Source organism: Hemiscyllium ocellatum, chromosome 13, assembly GCF_020745735.1.
Source record: "Hemiscyllium ocellatum isolate sHemOce1 chromosome 13, sHemOce1.pat.X.cur, whole genome shotgun sequence".
NCBI lineage: Eukaryota > Metazoa > Chordata > Chondrichthyes > Orectolobiformes > Hemiscylliidae > Hemiscyllium > Hemiscyllium ocellatum.
The window spans coordinates 79,309,247-79,324,262 of record NC_083413.1 but is presented as its reverse complement, the minus strand read 5'-3'; the positions used below and the strand labels follow the sequence as shown (position 1 = coordinate 79,324,262).

The 15,016-nt window shown below is 43.3% G+C and overlaps 1 protein-coding gene across 1 annotated transcript in view; it reads right to left on the bottom strand.

Annotated features, from left to right (window-relative positions):
- stk25b (serine/threonine kinase 25b) overlaps window positions 1-14,251 on the bottom strand; it is a 95,842-nt gene extending 81,591 nt beyond the window's left edge. Inside the window, exon 1 of the mRNA XM_060834976.1 lies at window positions 14,020-14,251. Within this exon, the coding sequence (XP_060690959.1) occupies window positions 14,020-14,055 (36 nt within the window). The 5' untranslated portion in view covers window positions 14,056-14,251. The remainder of the gene's footprint in view (window positions 1-14,019) is intronic.
- Window positions 14,252-15,016: the final 765 nt, after the last annotated feature.

Genomic DNA, 15,016 nt, shown 5'->3' with positions numbered 1-15,016 from the left:
CCAGGGATGGTGAGGTCTGCAACATTGTCTGTAAAGGTACATTTAGTTCTTTTTATTCATTCATGGGATGAGGGCATCACCAACCAGGCCAGCATTTATTGTCCATCGCTAATGGCAGAGGGTAGTTAAGAGTAAACCATCGTGGTGTTGGTCTGTCAGCCAAACCAGGTAAAGGTTGGCAGTTTCCTTCTCTCAAGGATACTAGTGAACCAGATGGAATTTTCTGAAAGCTGACAATGGATTCATGGTCATCATTAGACTCTTTATTCCAGAATTTTGTTTACTAATGAATTCAAATTCCACTTATCTACTGGGGAGGGAGTTGAAACTGGGTCCCAGAGCAATAGGTGGGTCTCTGGATTAACGGCGCAGTGATAATACCACTAGGCCATTGCCTCCCTAGTGAGTATGACTATGCCGATCTCATTAGTCTGCAAGACAGCTCTCTTAACTTTGATGCAAGCCCAGATGTTGATAAGGAAGACTTTCCAGACTCAACAGGGAATGTCCTGATAACCCTTTTTCCCTCAAAACAGCAGGGAGTGGGATCTGGAATGCACTACCTGAAAAATGCTGGAAGCAGAATCAAATGGGGAAATACCTGAGGGATAAAAATGACTGAGTAAGAGGACAGTGGGATTAACTGTATACAAAAGAGGCAACACAGGCAAGGCCAGTTGGGGATGGGCAATGAAGGCTTTCCCAGCCAGAAAAGCCCACATGCCATGAACAGATAGGGAAAATTTCCCAGACTTTAAACCCCATTAAAATGTTTTAACAACATTCAATCGTGTTTCATAATTCAATAAACCCATTCAGTTGCTAGGTCTAAATTGAAGAGATTACTCTGGTGACTGCAAGAACAAGTTGCTTTTGTATTGGATTTAGTGAAATGCGATTGAATCTGGGGCGAAAACAAAATCTCTCTCTTACCTTTATTGATCCTAGCAAGTTTAAGTATGACACTGGCAGGGACTCTGACAAGGGAGACAGTAGCAATCTGGTATCATTAAGCCAGAATGAATTCATGACTATTTCCCCATTAACTTGCTCCATCAGTCTCCACTAGAATACAACCATTTAGAACATTAAAGGGAAAAAAATAGGTTTGCCCTACGAATTGAGCCATTTGGCTTGTGCTTCACTCTTTGAGGATATAGTTCGGTCTATTCCAGTTTCACCGAACCACTCCCTCCCTTTCTTAAATCTGTTCTTTATATTTTGTCTTGTTTCCACACACTGATAAGCGCTTCTTCAAATTCTCACCTCTACCCAAACAAAGGGAGGTTCTCAGCACACACAGCTACCGTAGAACTGACTTGTGATACAGATCACACCCTGGTGTGCATTGGGGTCAGAATTTATCTCCTGAAGCATTTTCATTGCCTGCAGAAATGTTGTCCTTGTATCGACTTCAGCTATAACGCCTACCTGGATAAAAACACAACAGCTCCTTAGCTTGATTAAACCGCTACCTCCAGCATTCCCAAAGTGCAGAGGTGAAACGGAACTTACTTCAAAACATCACTGAGAGCACCATTCTCTCTAACACAAAAACAAAACCAGAAGCTTCCAAGCAGTTTAAGGATAACATTATTGCGATTAAGTGAAAACATAAGATGCTAGAGAAACTCAGCAGATCAGGCAGCATCGGTGAAAAAAGAAATAAAGTTTTCATTCTGGAGGAGAGTCATATCCGACTTGAAAAGAATCGCTTCTCTCTTTCCAGATCTGCTGAATTTCTGAAGCATTTTCTGTTTGCAACTCAGATTTCCAGCATCAGCAGTATTTTGATTTTATTATCACGGTGACAAAACCTTTTACTGAAACCAAGTGGTCCAATATTATTATTTGCAGCAAAAGATTCCAAGTAGAAGACTCCAAACAATAACAGACTGCTAAACACTACCCACAGCGTTGCCAGAACACCCAGACATCCTTTGAAACAATGCTCGGAATGCTTGGAACATGTCAGAAGGGATGGAAAAAGCAACAAGCCCATCAGCAAAGAATTGGTTCCATTGAAAACCAAAGCAGGAGAGATCATTATGGATGGTAATAAACAGTTGGAGTGATGAGTGGAGTACTTCCTGGAGTCATATTTTAGAAAGAACACTGTCACTAAGTAAGCTCTTGACACCACAGAAAGCTTGCCTGTCATGGATATTGAACCAACAGTGCAGGAGCTTAGCAAAGTTATTGATTGTCTGTCATTTCCAAAGCCTGAACTAGTCAAGCACAGGAAACTCCTGCATTAACAACACAAACTTGCTTGCCTTTGGCGGAGGAAGGGGGCCATGCCCCTGGATGTATGTGTGCAAAGTTATAATTCTAAATGAACAAGGGGGAACTATTACTTTTGCACCAACTATTAATGCATCCTTCTGTAAAGCACCATAAGAGTCATAACTTGTCAAATTACAGATCCCAGAGAACGCATCTATCCCATTCCCAACAAAGTTTCAGTACTGGAAGATCTAAAACTGACGGAGTCTTTTTAATCTGGCTGCTCCCAGAGAAATGTGTTGAATACAGGAGACCACTATCACTCTCACAAAGGCATCTGATCATGTGAGCAGAAGCGATATAATTGCTAGAGAATTGTGGACAACCAAAGCTGCTCAATGTGACTGCCTCTTTCCATGAAAAGATGATCGGTTACATCAACCATGCCAAGGCAATGTTGGGAGCCTTTAGGATCTGCAATGGAGTTCTGGCACCAAACTCTTTGCTGGCATATGCTTCTCTTTGTTACGTCATATGCATTAGCTTACTTACAGAAGCTATGCACTTACACAGCAGAACTGGCAAAAGCTGTTTAGTCTGGTTCACCTGGAGTGTGTTAATTCCATCAGCATACTCTCGTCACTAAGCCAGACTGTTGACTTGGCCTTGTTTAATGGACAGTTGATAGCCATAAACTCAAGGACCTTTTGAATGATGGGCCTCTGGGTCATGGCCAGTTGTATGCCTGCTAAAAGGTCACCTGAAAATAAGATAGGAAGCTGGTGGATATTGCCAATGCTAACTGGGAAATGCTCATTAATAGCTGTGACCTCTGGAGAAGCATTGGAAGTAGGAAGTAGAAATGAGAATTAAATGAAGATGAGGAAGTTGATTAAGTGAGGAAAAAAAAGAGTATGGGAGTGGACTTGCAAGATACAAACAAAAGACAGTAAGAGCTTCTATGAACATGTTAAAATAAAAGGTTGTGTGAAGATAAACGTAGGTCCCATACAGTCTGAAATGGGACAATTGATAGGGGAGGGTAAAGGAATGGTGGGCCGATTAAACAACTACTTTTGTTTTGTCTTCGATGGAGACAACAAATGATCTCCCAGAAACGTTAGGGAAGCAAGGGGCTTTTGAGAAGGAGGAATTGAACGGAATTAGTTTTATTAAAAAAATACTAGTGCTGGAAAAATTAAAGGACTTGAAGCTAATAAATCCCGAGGTTCTGATAATCTATCTCCTAGGATACAAAAGGGGAAGGCCCTAGAAGTAGTGAATATGTTAGTTGTTATGTTACAAACTTCTGTAGATTCTCAAACAATCCTGTCAATTTAACCCCACTGTTTAATAAAAGGGAGAAAAGGTTTGTGAGAAGATTTGTAGCCTCGGATGCTTGTTGTTGTGGTTCTGTTCGCCAAGCTGGGAATTTGTGTTGCAGACGTTTTGTCCCCTGTCTAGGTGACATCCTCAGTGCTTGGGAGCCTCCTGTGCATGCATTTAGTCAATTGAGGAACAACATTCTCCTCCGCACTTTTCTGTTCTCATAGAGGATGGGAAGCAACAGAATTTCTTTAGGAGATGAAGAGAAAATACTGATGCTGGACATCTGAATTACAAACAAAGAGCTGGAAATATTCAGTGCGTCAGTCAGCAATTATGGAGAAAAATAAAATTATTTTTCAAACTCCAGATGTTGCCTGATGTAAACATTTCTGGCCTCTTCTGATTATTAGAAGATGACATTATTTACAATTGGAAAATCTTACAGCTATGTACATCTCCTGTTCTCCAACCCCTTTTGCCCCCTATTTCACATCACTGTGTCAGCTTTTACTCAAACTATGGATACAGGACTTTATAACGAAAATTGCTGTAATAATATTCCCTACCAGTGGTGGTGTATTGAGTTTTTTGGTTTGGTATCCTTATCTTTATTCATCTGTACTGTACAGAAACCTCTACATTCTAACCAAGGCTATTTTCCAGCTTCCAAATTGTTCTAAATGTTTCTTCAAAACCTATGATATTAAAGTTAGAATAATATTTTACTGGCCTAAAAATCCCTCATCATTTCAGCTGAAAATAATACTCTGTTAATACCCCATTTGTAATGGCATGGGAGATTGTCAATAGTGAATACCAGTCAGTCATATAAAAATCTTGCAGCACAGAAAGAACACCTTTGACCCATCAGGACTGCACTAGTCATTCAAACTCCATCTTTATGGACCCATTTTCTACCCCTGTGGGAGATGGCATTTTGGTGCTCATCTAAATAGTTCTTAAATGCCACCTGAGTTCCTATCTCTGCTACTCTTTGAAGTAGTGAGTTCCAGATATACACAACACCACAGGTGAAAAACAAATCCCTCAAACCCCTTTAAACCTCCTGATGCTTACTTTAAAACTGCCTCATGGTTACGGACGTCACTAAGGGGAGAAGTTCCTTCTTGCTACTCTTTCTATACTGGATATGTCCCCAGAAGCTTGTTCACCTCAATCAGTTACCAGCTCAAAGTTCAGTGTTCTTAGGAAACAACCTCAGCCTATCTAGTCTCTCTGCAGTGTTGGATTGCACCAGCCCAGGCAATATCCTGGTGAATCTCTTCTGCACCCTCTTTAGTAACATTACAATGTTCTGATAGTGTGTCATCTACTTTTCCCAGCTGAGGCTGAACAAACATTATATGCAGTTCCATTCATAAACCTTCTTGGTCTTCTATTAAATGCCTTGATCAATAAAGGCAAGTATCCCATCGGCCTTAACTATCTTATTTACCTGACCAGATGGTTCAGGGATCTATGGACATGCAGCCCAAGATTCATCTGCATTTTCTAAGGTCTGACCATTGTATCACCGATAGTCACAAGTGAGGTGCCAGAAGACTGGAGGTTGGCTAATGTGGTGCCACTATTTAAGAAAAGGTGGTAAGGACAAGCCAGGGAACTATAGACCAGTGAGCCTGACGTCGGTGGTGGGCAGTTTGTTGGAGGGAATCCTGAGGGACAGGATGTACATGTATTTGGAAAGGCAAGGACTGATTAGGGATAGTCAACATGGCTTTGTGCGTGGGAAATCATGTCTCACAAACTTGATTGAGTTTTCTGAAGTAACAAAGAGAATTGATGAGGGCAGAGTGGTAGATGTGATCTATATGGACTTCAGTAAGGCGTTCAACAAGGTTCCCCATGGGAGATGATTAACGAGGTTAGATCTCATGGAATACAGGGAGAGCTAGCTCAAAGGTAGAAGACAGAGGGTGGTGGTGGAGGTTGTTTTTCAGACTGGAGGCCTGTGACCAGTGGAGTGCCACAAGGATCGGTGCTGGGTCCACTACTTTTCATCATTGATATAAATTATCTGGATGTGAACATAAGAGGTATAGAGAATAGCAAAAGTGGTTACCTCAGATTACAACATGATCTTGATCAGATGGGCCAATGGGCTGAGAAGTGGCAGATGGAGTTTAATCCAGATAAATGCGAGGTGCTGCATGTTGAGAAAGCAAATCTTAGCAGGACGTATATACTTAATGGTAAGGTCCTAGGAAGTGTTGCTGAACAAAGAGACCTTGGAGTGCAGGTTCAAAGCAGGTGGATATGATAATGAAGGCGGCATTTGGTATGCTTTCCTTCATTGATGCTGCCAGACCAGCAATTTGTTTTTGAAGCAACAAAGAAAAAGAAATTGAGGGTTTGGTAAAGAAAAAGAAGGAAGCATATGTCAAGTATAGGAAGGATAGACTGAGTGAATCCTTAGAAGAGTATAAAGGCAATAGGAGTATACTTAAGAGAGAAATCAAGGGGGCAAAAAGGGGACATGAGATAGTTTTGGCAAATAGAATTAAGGAGAATCCAAAGGGTTTTTACAAATACATTAAGGACAAAAGGGTAGCTAGGGAGAGAATAGGGCCCCTCAAAGATCAGCTAGGAGAAAGTGAGGACGGCAGATACTGGAGATCAGAGCTGAAAATGTGTTGCTGGAAAAGCGCAGCATGTCAGGCAGCATCCAAGGAGCAGGAGAATCGACGTTTCGGGCATGAGCCCTTCTTCCTTTTTCGCTCACTGAAATCCTTGTAGAGGGAGGAAGAGAGCTTCTTCAAGGAAGACATCCTTGCAAGAGGATTCGCAGTAGGTTAAAATCTTCTAGGAGAAAGTGAGGACTGCAGATGCTGGAGATCAGAGCTGAAAATGTGTTGCCGGAGAAGTGCAGCAGGTCAGGCAGCAACAAAGGAACAGGAAGAAGGGCTCATGCCCGAAACGTCGATTCTTCTGCTCCTTGGATGCTGCCTGACCTGCTGCGCTTTTCCAGCAACACATTCTCACCCCTCAAAGATCAGTAAAGTGGCCTTTGTGTGGAGTCACAGAAAATGGGGGAGCTACTAAATGAGTATTTTGCATCAGTATTTACTGTGGAAAAGGATATGGAAGATATAGAATGTAGGGAAATAGATGGAGACACCTTGAAAAATGTCCATATTAAAGGAGGAAGTGCTGGATGTCTTAAAACGCATAAAGGTGGATAAATCGCCAGGACCTGATCAGGTGTATTCTAGAACTCTGTGGGAAGCTAGAGGAGTGATTGCTGGGCCTCATGCTGAGATAGTATTGAGTACAGGAGTTGGGAGGTCATGTTGCGACTGTACAAGACATTGGTTAGACCACTGCTGGAATCCCATCGGAAAGATGTGAAATTTGAAAACGTTCAGAAAAGATTTACAAGGATGTTGCAAGGGTTGGAGGATCTGAGCTATTAGGAGAGGCTGAACAGGCTGGGGCTGTTTTTCCTGGAGCGTCAGAGGCTGAGGGGTTATCTTACAGAGGTTTACAAAATTATGACGGGTATGGATAGGATAAATAGACAAAGTTTTTTCCCTGGGGTGGGGGAGTCCAGCAGTAGAGGGCATAGGTTTAGGGTGAGAGGGGAAAGATATAAAAGAAACCTAAGAGGCAACTTTTTCATGCAGAGGGTAATATGCGTACGGAATGAGTTGCCAGAGGAAGTGGTGGAGGCTGGTACAATTGCAACATTTAAAAAGCATTTGGATGGGTATATAAATAGGAAGGGTTGGGAGGGATATGGGCCGGGTGCTGGCAGGTGGGACTAGATTGGGTTGGGATATCTGGTCGGCATGGGCAGGTTGGACTGAAGGATTTGTGTCCATGCTGTACATCTCTATGACTATGTACGCCTTTGCGTGGTTGGTCCTCCCAAAAAGCTTCACCACATACTTTTCAGGATTAAAATTTCATTTGCCAGTCTTAAGCCCATACGACCAGCTCAACTACATCATCCTGTTGTCTAAGACCTTCCCCCCCTGTTATTTACCATACCACCAATTTTTGTGTCTTCCTATTGATCATATCCCAGGCTGTTATTTGGGGGCGGGGGCTGGGGGGGGGAGAAGGGGTGGGGAAGAGACACATTGCTGGGGTCCTGGTGGCAATATTTAATACTTCACTTGTGACCAGCAAGGTACCAGGTTACTGGGGGATAGCTATTGGGGTGCCTTTGAACAAGGAGGCTGGACAACAGGGATAGGCCAGGTAACTACGGACTAGTTAGTCTGATGTCAGTGGTATGGAAACAATTGGAAAAAATATATAGCATTAATCAAAACAGGGATTGATCAGAAATAGAACTGAAAATCTTGCTGGAAAAGCGCAGGTCAGGCAGCATCCAAGGAGCAGGAGAATCAACGTTTCGGGCATGAGCCCTTCTTCAGGAATCATTCCTGAAGAAGGGCTCATGCCCGAAACATCGATTCTCCTGCTGCTTGGATGCTGCCTGACCTGCGTTTTTCCAGCAACACATTTTCAGCTCTGAACTCCAGCATCGCAGTCCTCACTTTCTCCTCATTGATCAGAAATAGTCAGCATGGATTTGTTTAACGGAGATTGTCTAATTTGAGATTTTTGAGAAGATAAGTAAAAATATTGGTGTAGGCAGTGGAGTTGATATGGCTTCCCTAGACTTCAGTAAGGCTTTTGACAGGGTCTCCCTTGGAAGGCTGGCCCAATAGTAAAGAACCCATGGGATCCAAGGTAAGTTATCAAACTGGATCCAAAATTGACTTGCAATAGGAGGCAAAGGGTGATGGTGGAAGGTTGTTTTTGTGATTGGAAACCTGTGACCAGCAGTATATCACAGAGATCAGTGCTGGGACCTTGCTTTTTATTATGTTCACTAATGACTTGGATGTGAACATAGGAAGTGTAATTAGTAAGTTTGCAATTGACACAAAAATCAATGGTGCGTTGATAGTGAGGAGGATGGTCTCAGGCTACAGTCTGATATTGATCAGCTGGTAAATTAGGCAGAATAAAGGCAGATGGAATCTAATCCTGATAATTGTGAGGTGATGTGTTTTGGAAGGTCTCATAAGGGAAGGATTTACACAATTAATATTAGGTGCCTGGACCGTACTGAGGAACAAGGGGACATTCGTGTCCAGGTCCATTGATCCCTGAACTGGTCAGCACAGGTAGATAGAGTAGTTACAAAGATGCTTTCATTATCCAGGGCATGGAATACAGAGCAGGGAGGTCTTGATATGATTTTATGAAATATTGGTTAGGCCACAGGTGAAATACTATGTGCAGTTCTGGTCACCACACTATGGGAAGGAGATGATTGCACTGGAGACAGTGCAAGAGGGATGGAAAGTCTCAGTTGAGGAGAGATAAGTTGGGTTTGCTTTCCCTAGAACAGAGGGGGTGAGGGGGAAAATCTGACTGAGGTATACAAAATTATGGGACGCATAGATTGGGTAGATCATTAAAATCTTTTCCCCATTCAAAGTTTGAGAAAAGATTTGTAGCTCGGGTGCTCGTTGTTGTGGTTGTTCGCCGAGCTGGCAATTTGTGTTGCAGACATTTTGTCCCCTGTCTAGGTGACATCCTCAGTGCTTGGGAGCCTCCTGTGAAGCGCTTCTGTGATTTTTCCAAGGAATGCTGGAGGGAAGATCACAGAAGCGCTTCACAGGAGGCTCCCAACCACCGAAGATGTCACCTAGACAGGGGACGAAACATCTGCAACACAAATTCCCAGCTCGGCGAACAGAACCACAACATCTTTTCCCCATGACAGATCTATCTAAGGTCAAAAGGAATAAGTATAAGGTGACAAGTAGGTAGTCGAGAGAGGATCGGAGAAAAATTCTTTTCATTCAGATGATGGTAGAAATATGGAATGCACTTATTGAGGGGGTAGTGGAGCCACATACTCTCAACATTTAAGAAGTGATTGAGCACTTAAAATGCCAGGGCATAGTAAGTTGAAGACCAACTGCAGATAAATGTGATGAGTGCATTTGGTGTATTTTGATCAGCATACATGTGGTGGGCCGAAGGACTTGTTTCAATGCTGTATGACTCAATGAATCTAAAAAAGTTAATGAAGTCCATGTAGACTGCATCAACTAAAAACACTCATCCACACACACAGTTACCTCCTCAAAAAAATTCAGTCAGATTTATAGACACGCTCTCCCCCTTATAAAGCAATGTTGACTATCCTTGATTCATCCTGCTCTCCAAGTAGAGATTAATTCTGTTCTCAATGTTTTTCAAGAGTTCCCCACCACAGACGTTAGACTCATATGCCTGCTGTTTTCTGGTATCTGTAGCACCCTTCTGGAATAATAATATGTCAGCTGTCCTCCAGTACCCCTCCTGTTGCCAGAGAGGATTTGAAAATTGATGGCAGAGCCCCAATAACCTCCTCCCTTCCCTCCATAGCACTAGCCTTTGCCACTTTACTCAACCGAGGGGTGCAGATCGTATGCAGAACAAAAGGCTTTTCAAGGCTATTTTATAGCTCAGACATATAGGTTCCGGCACTTTGCAGCAACAGCCTGATTATCACTTTAGATGACAGCCCTGAAATCCCTCCCTGGCATCTGTTAATACTTTTCATCTATACTGGGAGATATCGCCTGATGCTGCTTATGGCAACTCAAAGAATATACTTTCTATATGGACAGAATACAAGGTACAATACAGCTTTCACCTCTTCTCAGGCACATCCTTCCCTTTAAGGAAAGTTCTAATTGTTGTGCCTCTTGAGGTCAACTGGAGGCTAACTGTCCCTGAGCTGGTCTTGAGATCGGAGGTTAGGGAACCAGAAGATAATGACTGGATTTTTCTTTAAAAATCCTGCCTCTGAAATTTACCAGGGTAACATCTATACTGCAAAACATTCATTTCAAAATCTTTCTATGAATTTAATTTCATTTATACTACTAACCACATATTTTATAACACTGACAGCATAACATGTCGCTGGTGGACACTATTCATCGTTTACGACTAACAATGACAATACAATTATCTTACAGGCTAAATGGAGAAATAAATCAGGAAGTAGGTAACTGGGAGATTCCCATCTCCTTTCAGCCTGGGTGCTTGACATCATGAGATGGTATAACAGTTGTTTCACCATTACTTACAATGTTGGATTATCGTATGACCAAGGAGTGAAACCACCACATCCATGTGGTAAATACAAAACAGAAAAATTATTAAGGAAATATGTACCAACCTATTCTCACATACGGTTTAATAACACTCCCTGTAATAAGGAAACTAAACAACACACTTGGAGATTATTATAGTCTAATCTCTCACCCAGATGGGTAGCTTGATTAAAGGGCATCAATTGTGCAACGAAAAGCTGAAAACACAACTTAAAATGGAAGGCAATTTTGACAAGTTATTAGAAATAAGTGCATTTCAGCTGCTGTTCTGATCTTGTTTTTCTTTGCATTCTAAAGCAGTGCTGTCCAATATATTAGCCACGAGCTATAAGTGGCCAATTGGGAATCCAAAGTGGTTAATTGCATTTCTGATTTAAAAATACAAAATGAGTTAGAAACACAGATGTTTGATGCAGAATTTCAAAACTCATGTATGCAGCTCACAACCCAGGTTGCCTTTCTTACAGGGTTTACTGGTAAAACACTGAGATTAAAGGCAGAATGTGAAAGTCCATTCTCGATCATTACTTGTTTCAATTCTTCGATCACTGCTAATTGGTCACCTCCTAAAATGTGTCAAAGGTGGATGAAAATGCCAGATCTCAGCACCAAGGAAACACTAGCAGCATTGTATGGAAAGAGTTGTCAGAGTGGCTAATTTGATTGCTTCAAGCCAGCGGAAGGAAGCCGGACAATGAAGAGCAGCTCCAACAGGACGAGCAAGGGCAGGTTTCCAATGTCCTGAGCAAGTCAAAATTCTGGGTAATCACACTGGTGGCGTCAAAATATTGGCACATACAGCTGGATGGAAGATTGTATTAAAATGTGGTATGTCTGATAAGTTCATTCCAGGATTTCAAGCACTGGCAAAAGGAGGATAGATCTACAAAATTTACCATTGAATGAGTCAAGGTATTTGTTAAGGAAATTTATACCTGGTCATTTACCCATTAACAGGCAAGGCAATTTCTAATAAAATTACTGCATGCGGCTGAAAGAGTATCCCCAGAAAACCTGTAGTTATGCAATCATTTCTAACGGAAAAGACTGCACTGAAAGGAATCAAACAATAAGCAAAAGGGAAATATTCAAAAGCAAAGTCCTTTGGTGCACCTTATCATGAAGAAGATATCCAGACGTTTAGTTAGGCTATCCCAACTACAAAAGACCGCCATTAAATGTCATCTCTTTCCATCCATAAAGATTAGCTACTGATGCCAGTAACTGCATCCGACTGTTTCAAAGGTCAGTGTAAACTACATCTTATCCTTGGAAGATTTTAAAAAGGCTGAATTAGGTAACCACTGTTTTTTGATTCTTGAGCCAAAGAAGATCTAGTGACCAGAGTCAGACAAGAAATATTTTGTTGCAAACTGCTGGTACATATGCATTTCTCCAAAGCATGTTGTCCACCATTCCCTTGGTTCACAATGAATTTATTATCTTTTCACAAATTAGCTTTTATGAGGTGTTAATTAAAATCACTTAGGTTTTTGCCACAGGATTAGAATGAACATATCGATCTGGTACACACTGGCTTTTCCAAAAAAAAAAGGTTTTCCAACTGCTAATACCTTGTGGAGCTATGCCATTCTACATGACGGGAATCTACTTTTGCGCTGGGGAGAGGAGGGGCACTTTTGTTTTCAATTAACTCATTGTTGACAAGGCCAGCATTGATTACCCTTGAGATGATGATGTTGAGCCAACCTCTTGAACTGCTGCAGTTCACGTGAAGCAGAGACACCCACAATGCTGTCAGGAAAGGGGATTCAGGATCTTAATACTGCTGCAATGAAGGTTGCTGGTTTGAAAACATTCCTTGGCAAGTTGGTGCACTGCATCTTCTGGATGGTACACATTGTTGCCACTGTGCACGAGGAACACAGGGAATGAGTGTCTAAGATGGAAGACATGGTGTCAATCTGCAGGCTGCTTTCTCCAGGATGACACCAGGTTTGCATGTTGTTGGAGTCGCACTCATCCTGTTAAGTGCATTATCTCACACTACTGATACATGCCTTGTAGACAGAAGGTGTTTGAAAATTCAGTTGCTAAGAACATGCAACTTCTGACTGACTTTGGGGCCACATTATTTAAACAGCTAGTCCTGTTGCATTTTTGGTCACTGGTAAACATTGAAATAGCCAAAATGTGCCAGACATACAGAAAAGACAGGTTTCCATGTGAAAACATTTATGATTCTATAACATGCCAATCTCTTGTTGATGGTAGGGATTCAACAGTGGCACTTAATGCAATGAGAAGGTGGTTACACTATCTCCCATTGTCATTAACCACAGCCAAAATGTAGTCCAGACCTGGATGCATTTGGGCACAGACCATTTTAGTGTCTGTGAAGATGTGAATAGCACTGGTGATTGTGCAAACATCCACATTTCTGGCCTTGTGATGAAGTGAAGGCAGTTGATGAAGCAGCTGAAGCTAGTTGGGTCACTACTGCAAGGAACTCAGACAGTGATAGCCTGGAGCTGGGATGGTTGGCTTTCAACCACCGTGACTGTCCTCCTTTGTATGGGGTGTGACTCCAACTAGCATTGATATGCCCTCATCCCCAATGATGCCCATCAGTGTGGGTTTCACTAGGGCACCTCGATGTCTCACACTAGGCTAGGCTGTTTTCCCTTGAGCCTCAGAGGTTAAGGGGTGACCTTTTGAGGTTTACAAAATCGTGAGGGGCATGGATAGGATAAATAGGTCAGATGTTTTCCCTGGAGAGGGGGAGTCCAGATCTAGAGGGCATAGGTTTAGGGCGAGAGGGGAAAGATATAAAAAAGACCTAAGGGGCAATCTTTTCACACAGCAGGTGGTACATGTATGGAATGAGCTGCCAGAGGAAGTGTGGAGGCTGGTACAATTACAACATTTAAAAGGCATCAGTATGGGTATATGAATAGGAAGGGTTTGGGGGGATACGGGCCGGGTGCTGGCAGGTGGGACTAGATTGGGTCGGGATATCTGGTCGGCATGGACAGGTTGGACCGAAGGGTCTGTTTCCGTGCTGCACATCTCTATGACTCAGCCGGATGGGCAGCACCAACTCACATGCCAGTCAGAGACACCTTCGAACAGGGCAACAGGGTCAGCCCACCTGCCACCAGGGAGCAATGAGACATGGGGAAAATTGACCTTTTTGGTGGTGGGCACCTTGTTGACATGACTGAAATGGGGAGAGGAAGACACCTGTTTTTGTTTTAGATCAGAGGGTGGGGAAGAGAGAGAGAGAGAGAGAGAAGCCCCCAGGGCCAGCCACATCCAGCAGAATGCCAGCAGCTGCCCCTGCTCCTACCTGGATACTGAAGTCTCGAATGTGAGCCATTTCCATGGGAGTCGGTCAAACAGTGCTTAGGGGTCTCCGAGGGTGTGGGTTACAGTACAGCCTCTAAAGGCAGGCCCAGGGGGACATTACCGCCGCCTGGAGCCTCCGCAAACACCGATCAAGCCCCTCACTGTTTGGGTCTCCAGCTCGCCTGCTGCCCGCCCCCAGCGCGCAGGCGCGGACTCGCCGCGGTGCACGCCGGGACCCGGAGTCCCGCAGCCGGCCGACGCCGCCCCGACACGGCGCGGAGAGGACTACAGGCCCCGGCGTGCCCCGCGCCGCGCCCAGGTTCCGGCCTGAGCCTGCAGGCCGGCTGGGTTGGCGTCACTCCGCACAGCCGCACTATGTCCACCTGTCAATCACCCTGACGTGGGGGGTCAGAGCCCCGCCCCCTCCAACACAGGACAATCTCAGCTGCAGGCTAACAACAACTTGCAATTAAACAGCACCCTCTTGTAAACCAGCTTTGCAGCATTCTCAGATACCATTTGACACCCAAATCCTACAAAGATGAGAGACACAGCAAGGGAAACCCTCAAAGTTTGCAAAAACAAGCTAGGAAATAGTAGCAGTATAGTGTCATAGCACAGAAGGAGCCCATTCAATCCATCATGGCTGCATGCACTGGTTCATTAAATGACCTTCATTACCTCGTGTCAATCTGCTACGATTTCCCCACATCCTTGCCTACAGCACACTTCCTGGCACTGCATTCCACACCCTACTTGCTACATAAAAATGATTTTGCCTACTTCACTCTTGCTTCTTTTGCAGATCACTTTAAATCTACATCCTCTCTTCTTGTTGCTATTTGACAAGTGGTAACAGCTGCTTGCTATCAATTCTATTCAGCCTGCTAATGATTCCCTAAACCTCTGTCAGATCTCTTCAAGAAGTCCCAACCTCTTCAATCTACCCTCATAACTGAAGTTCTTCATTCATGGAAACACACTTGTAAACTTCTTCT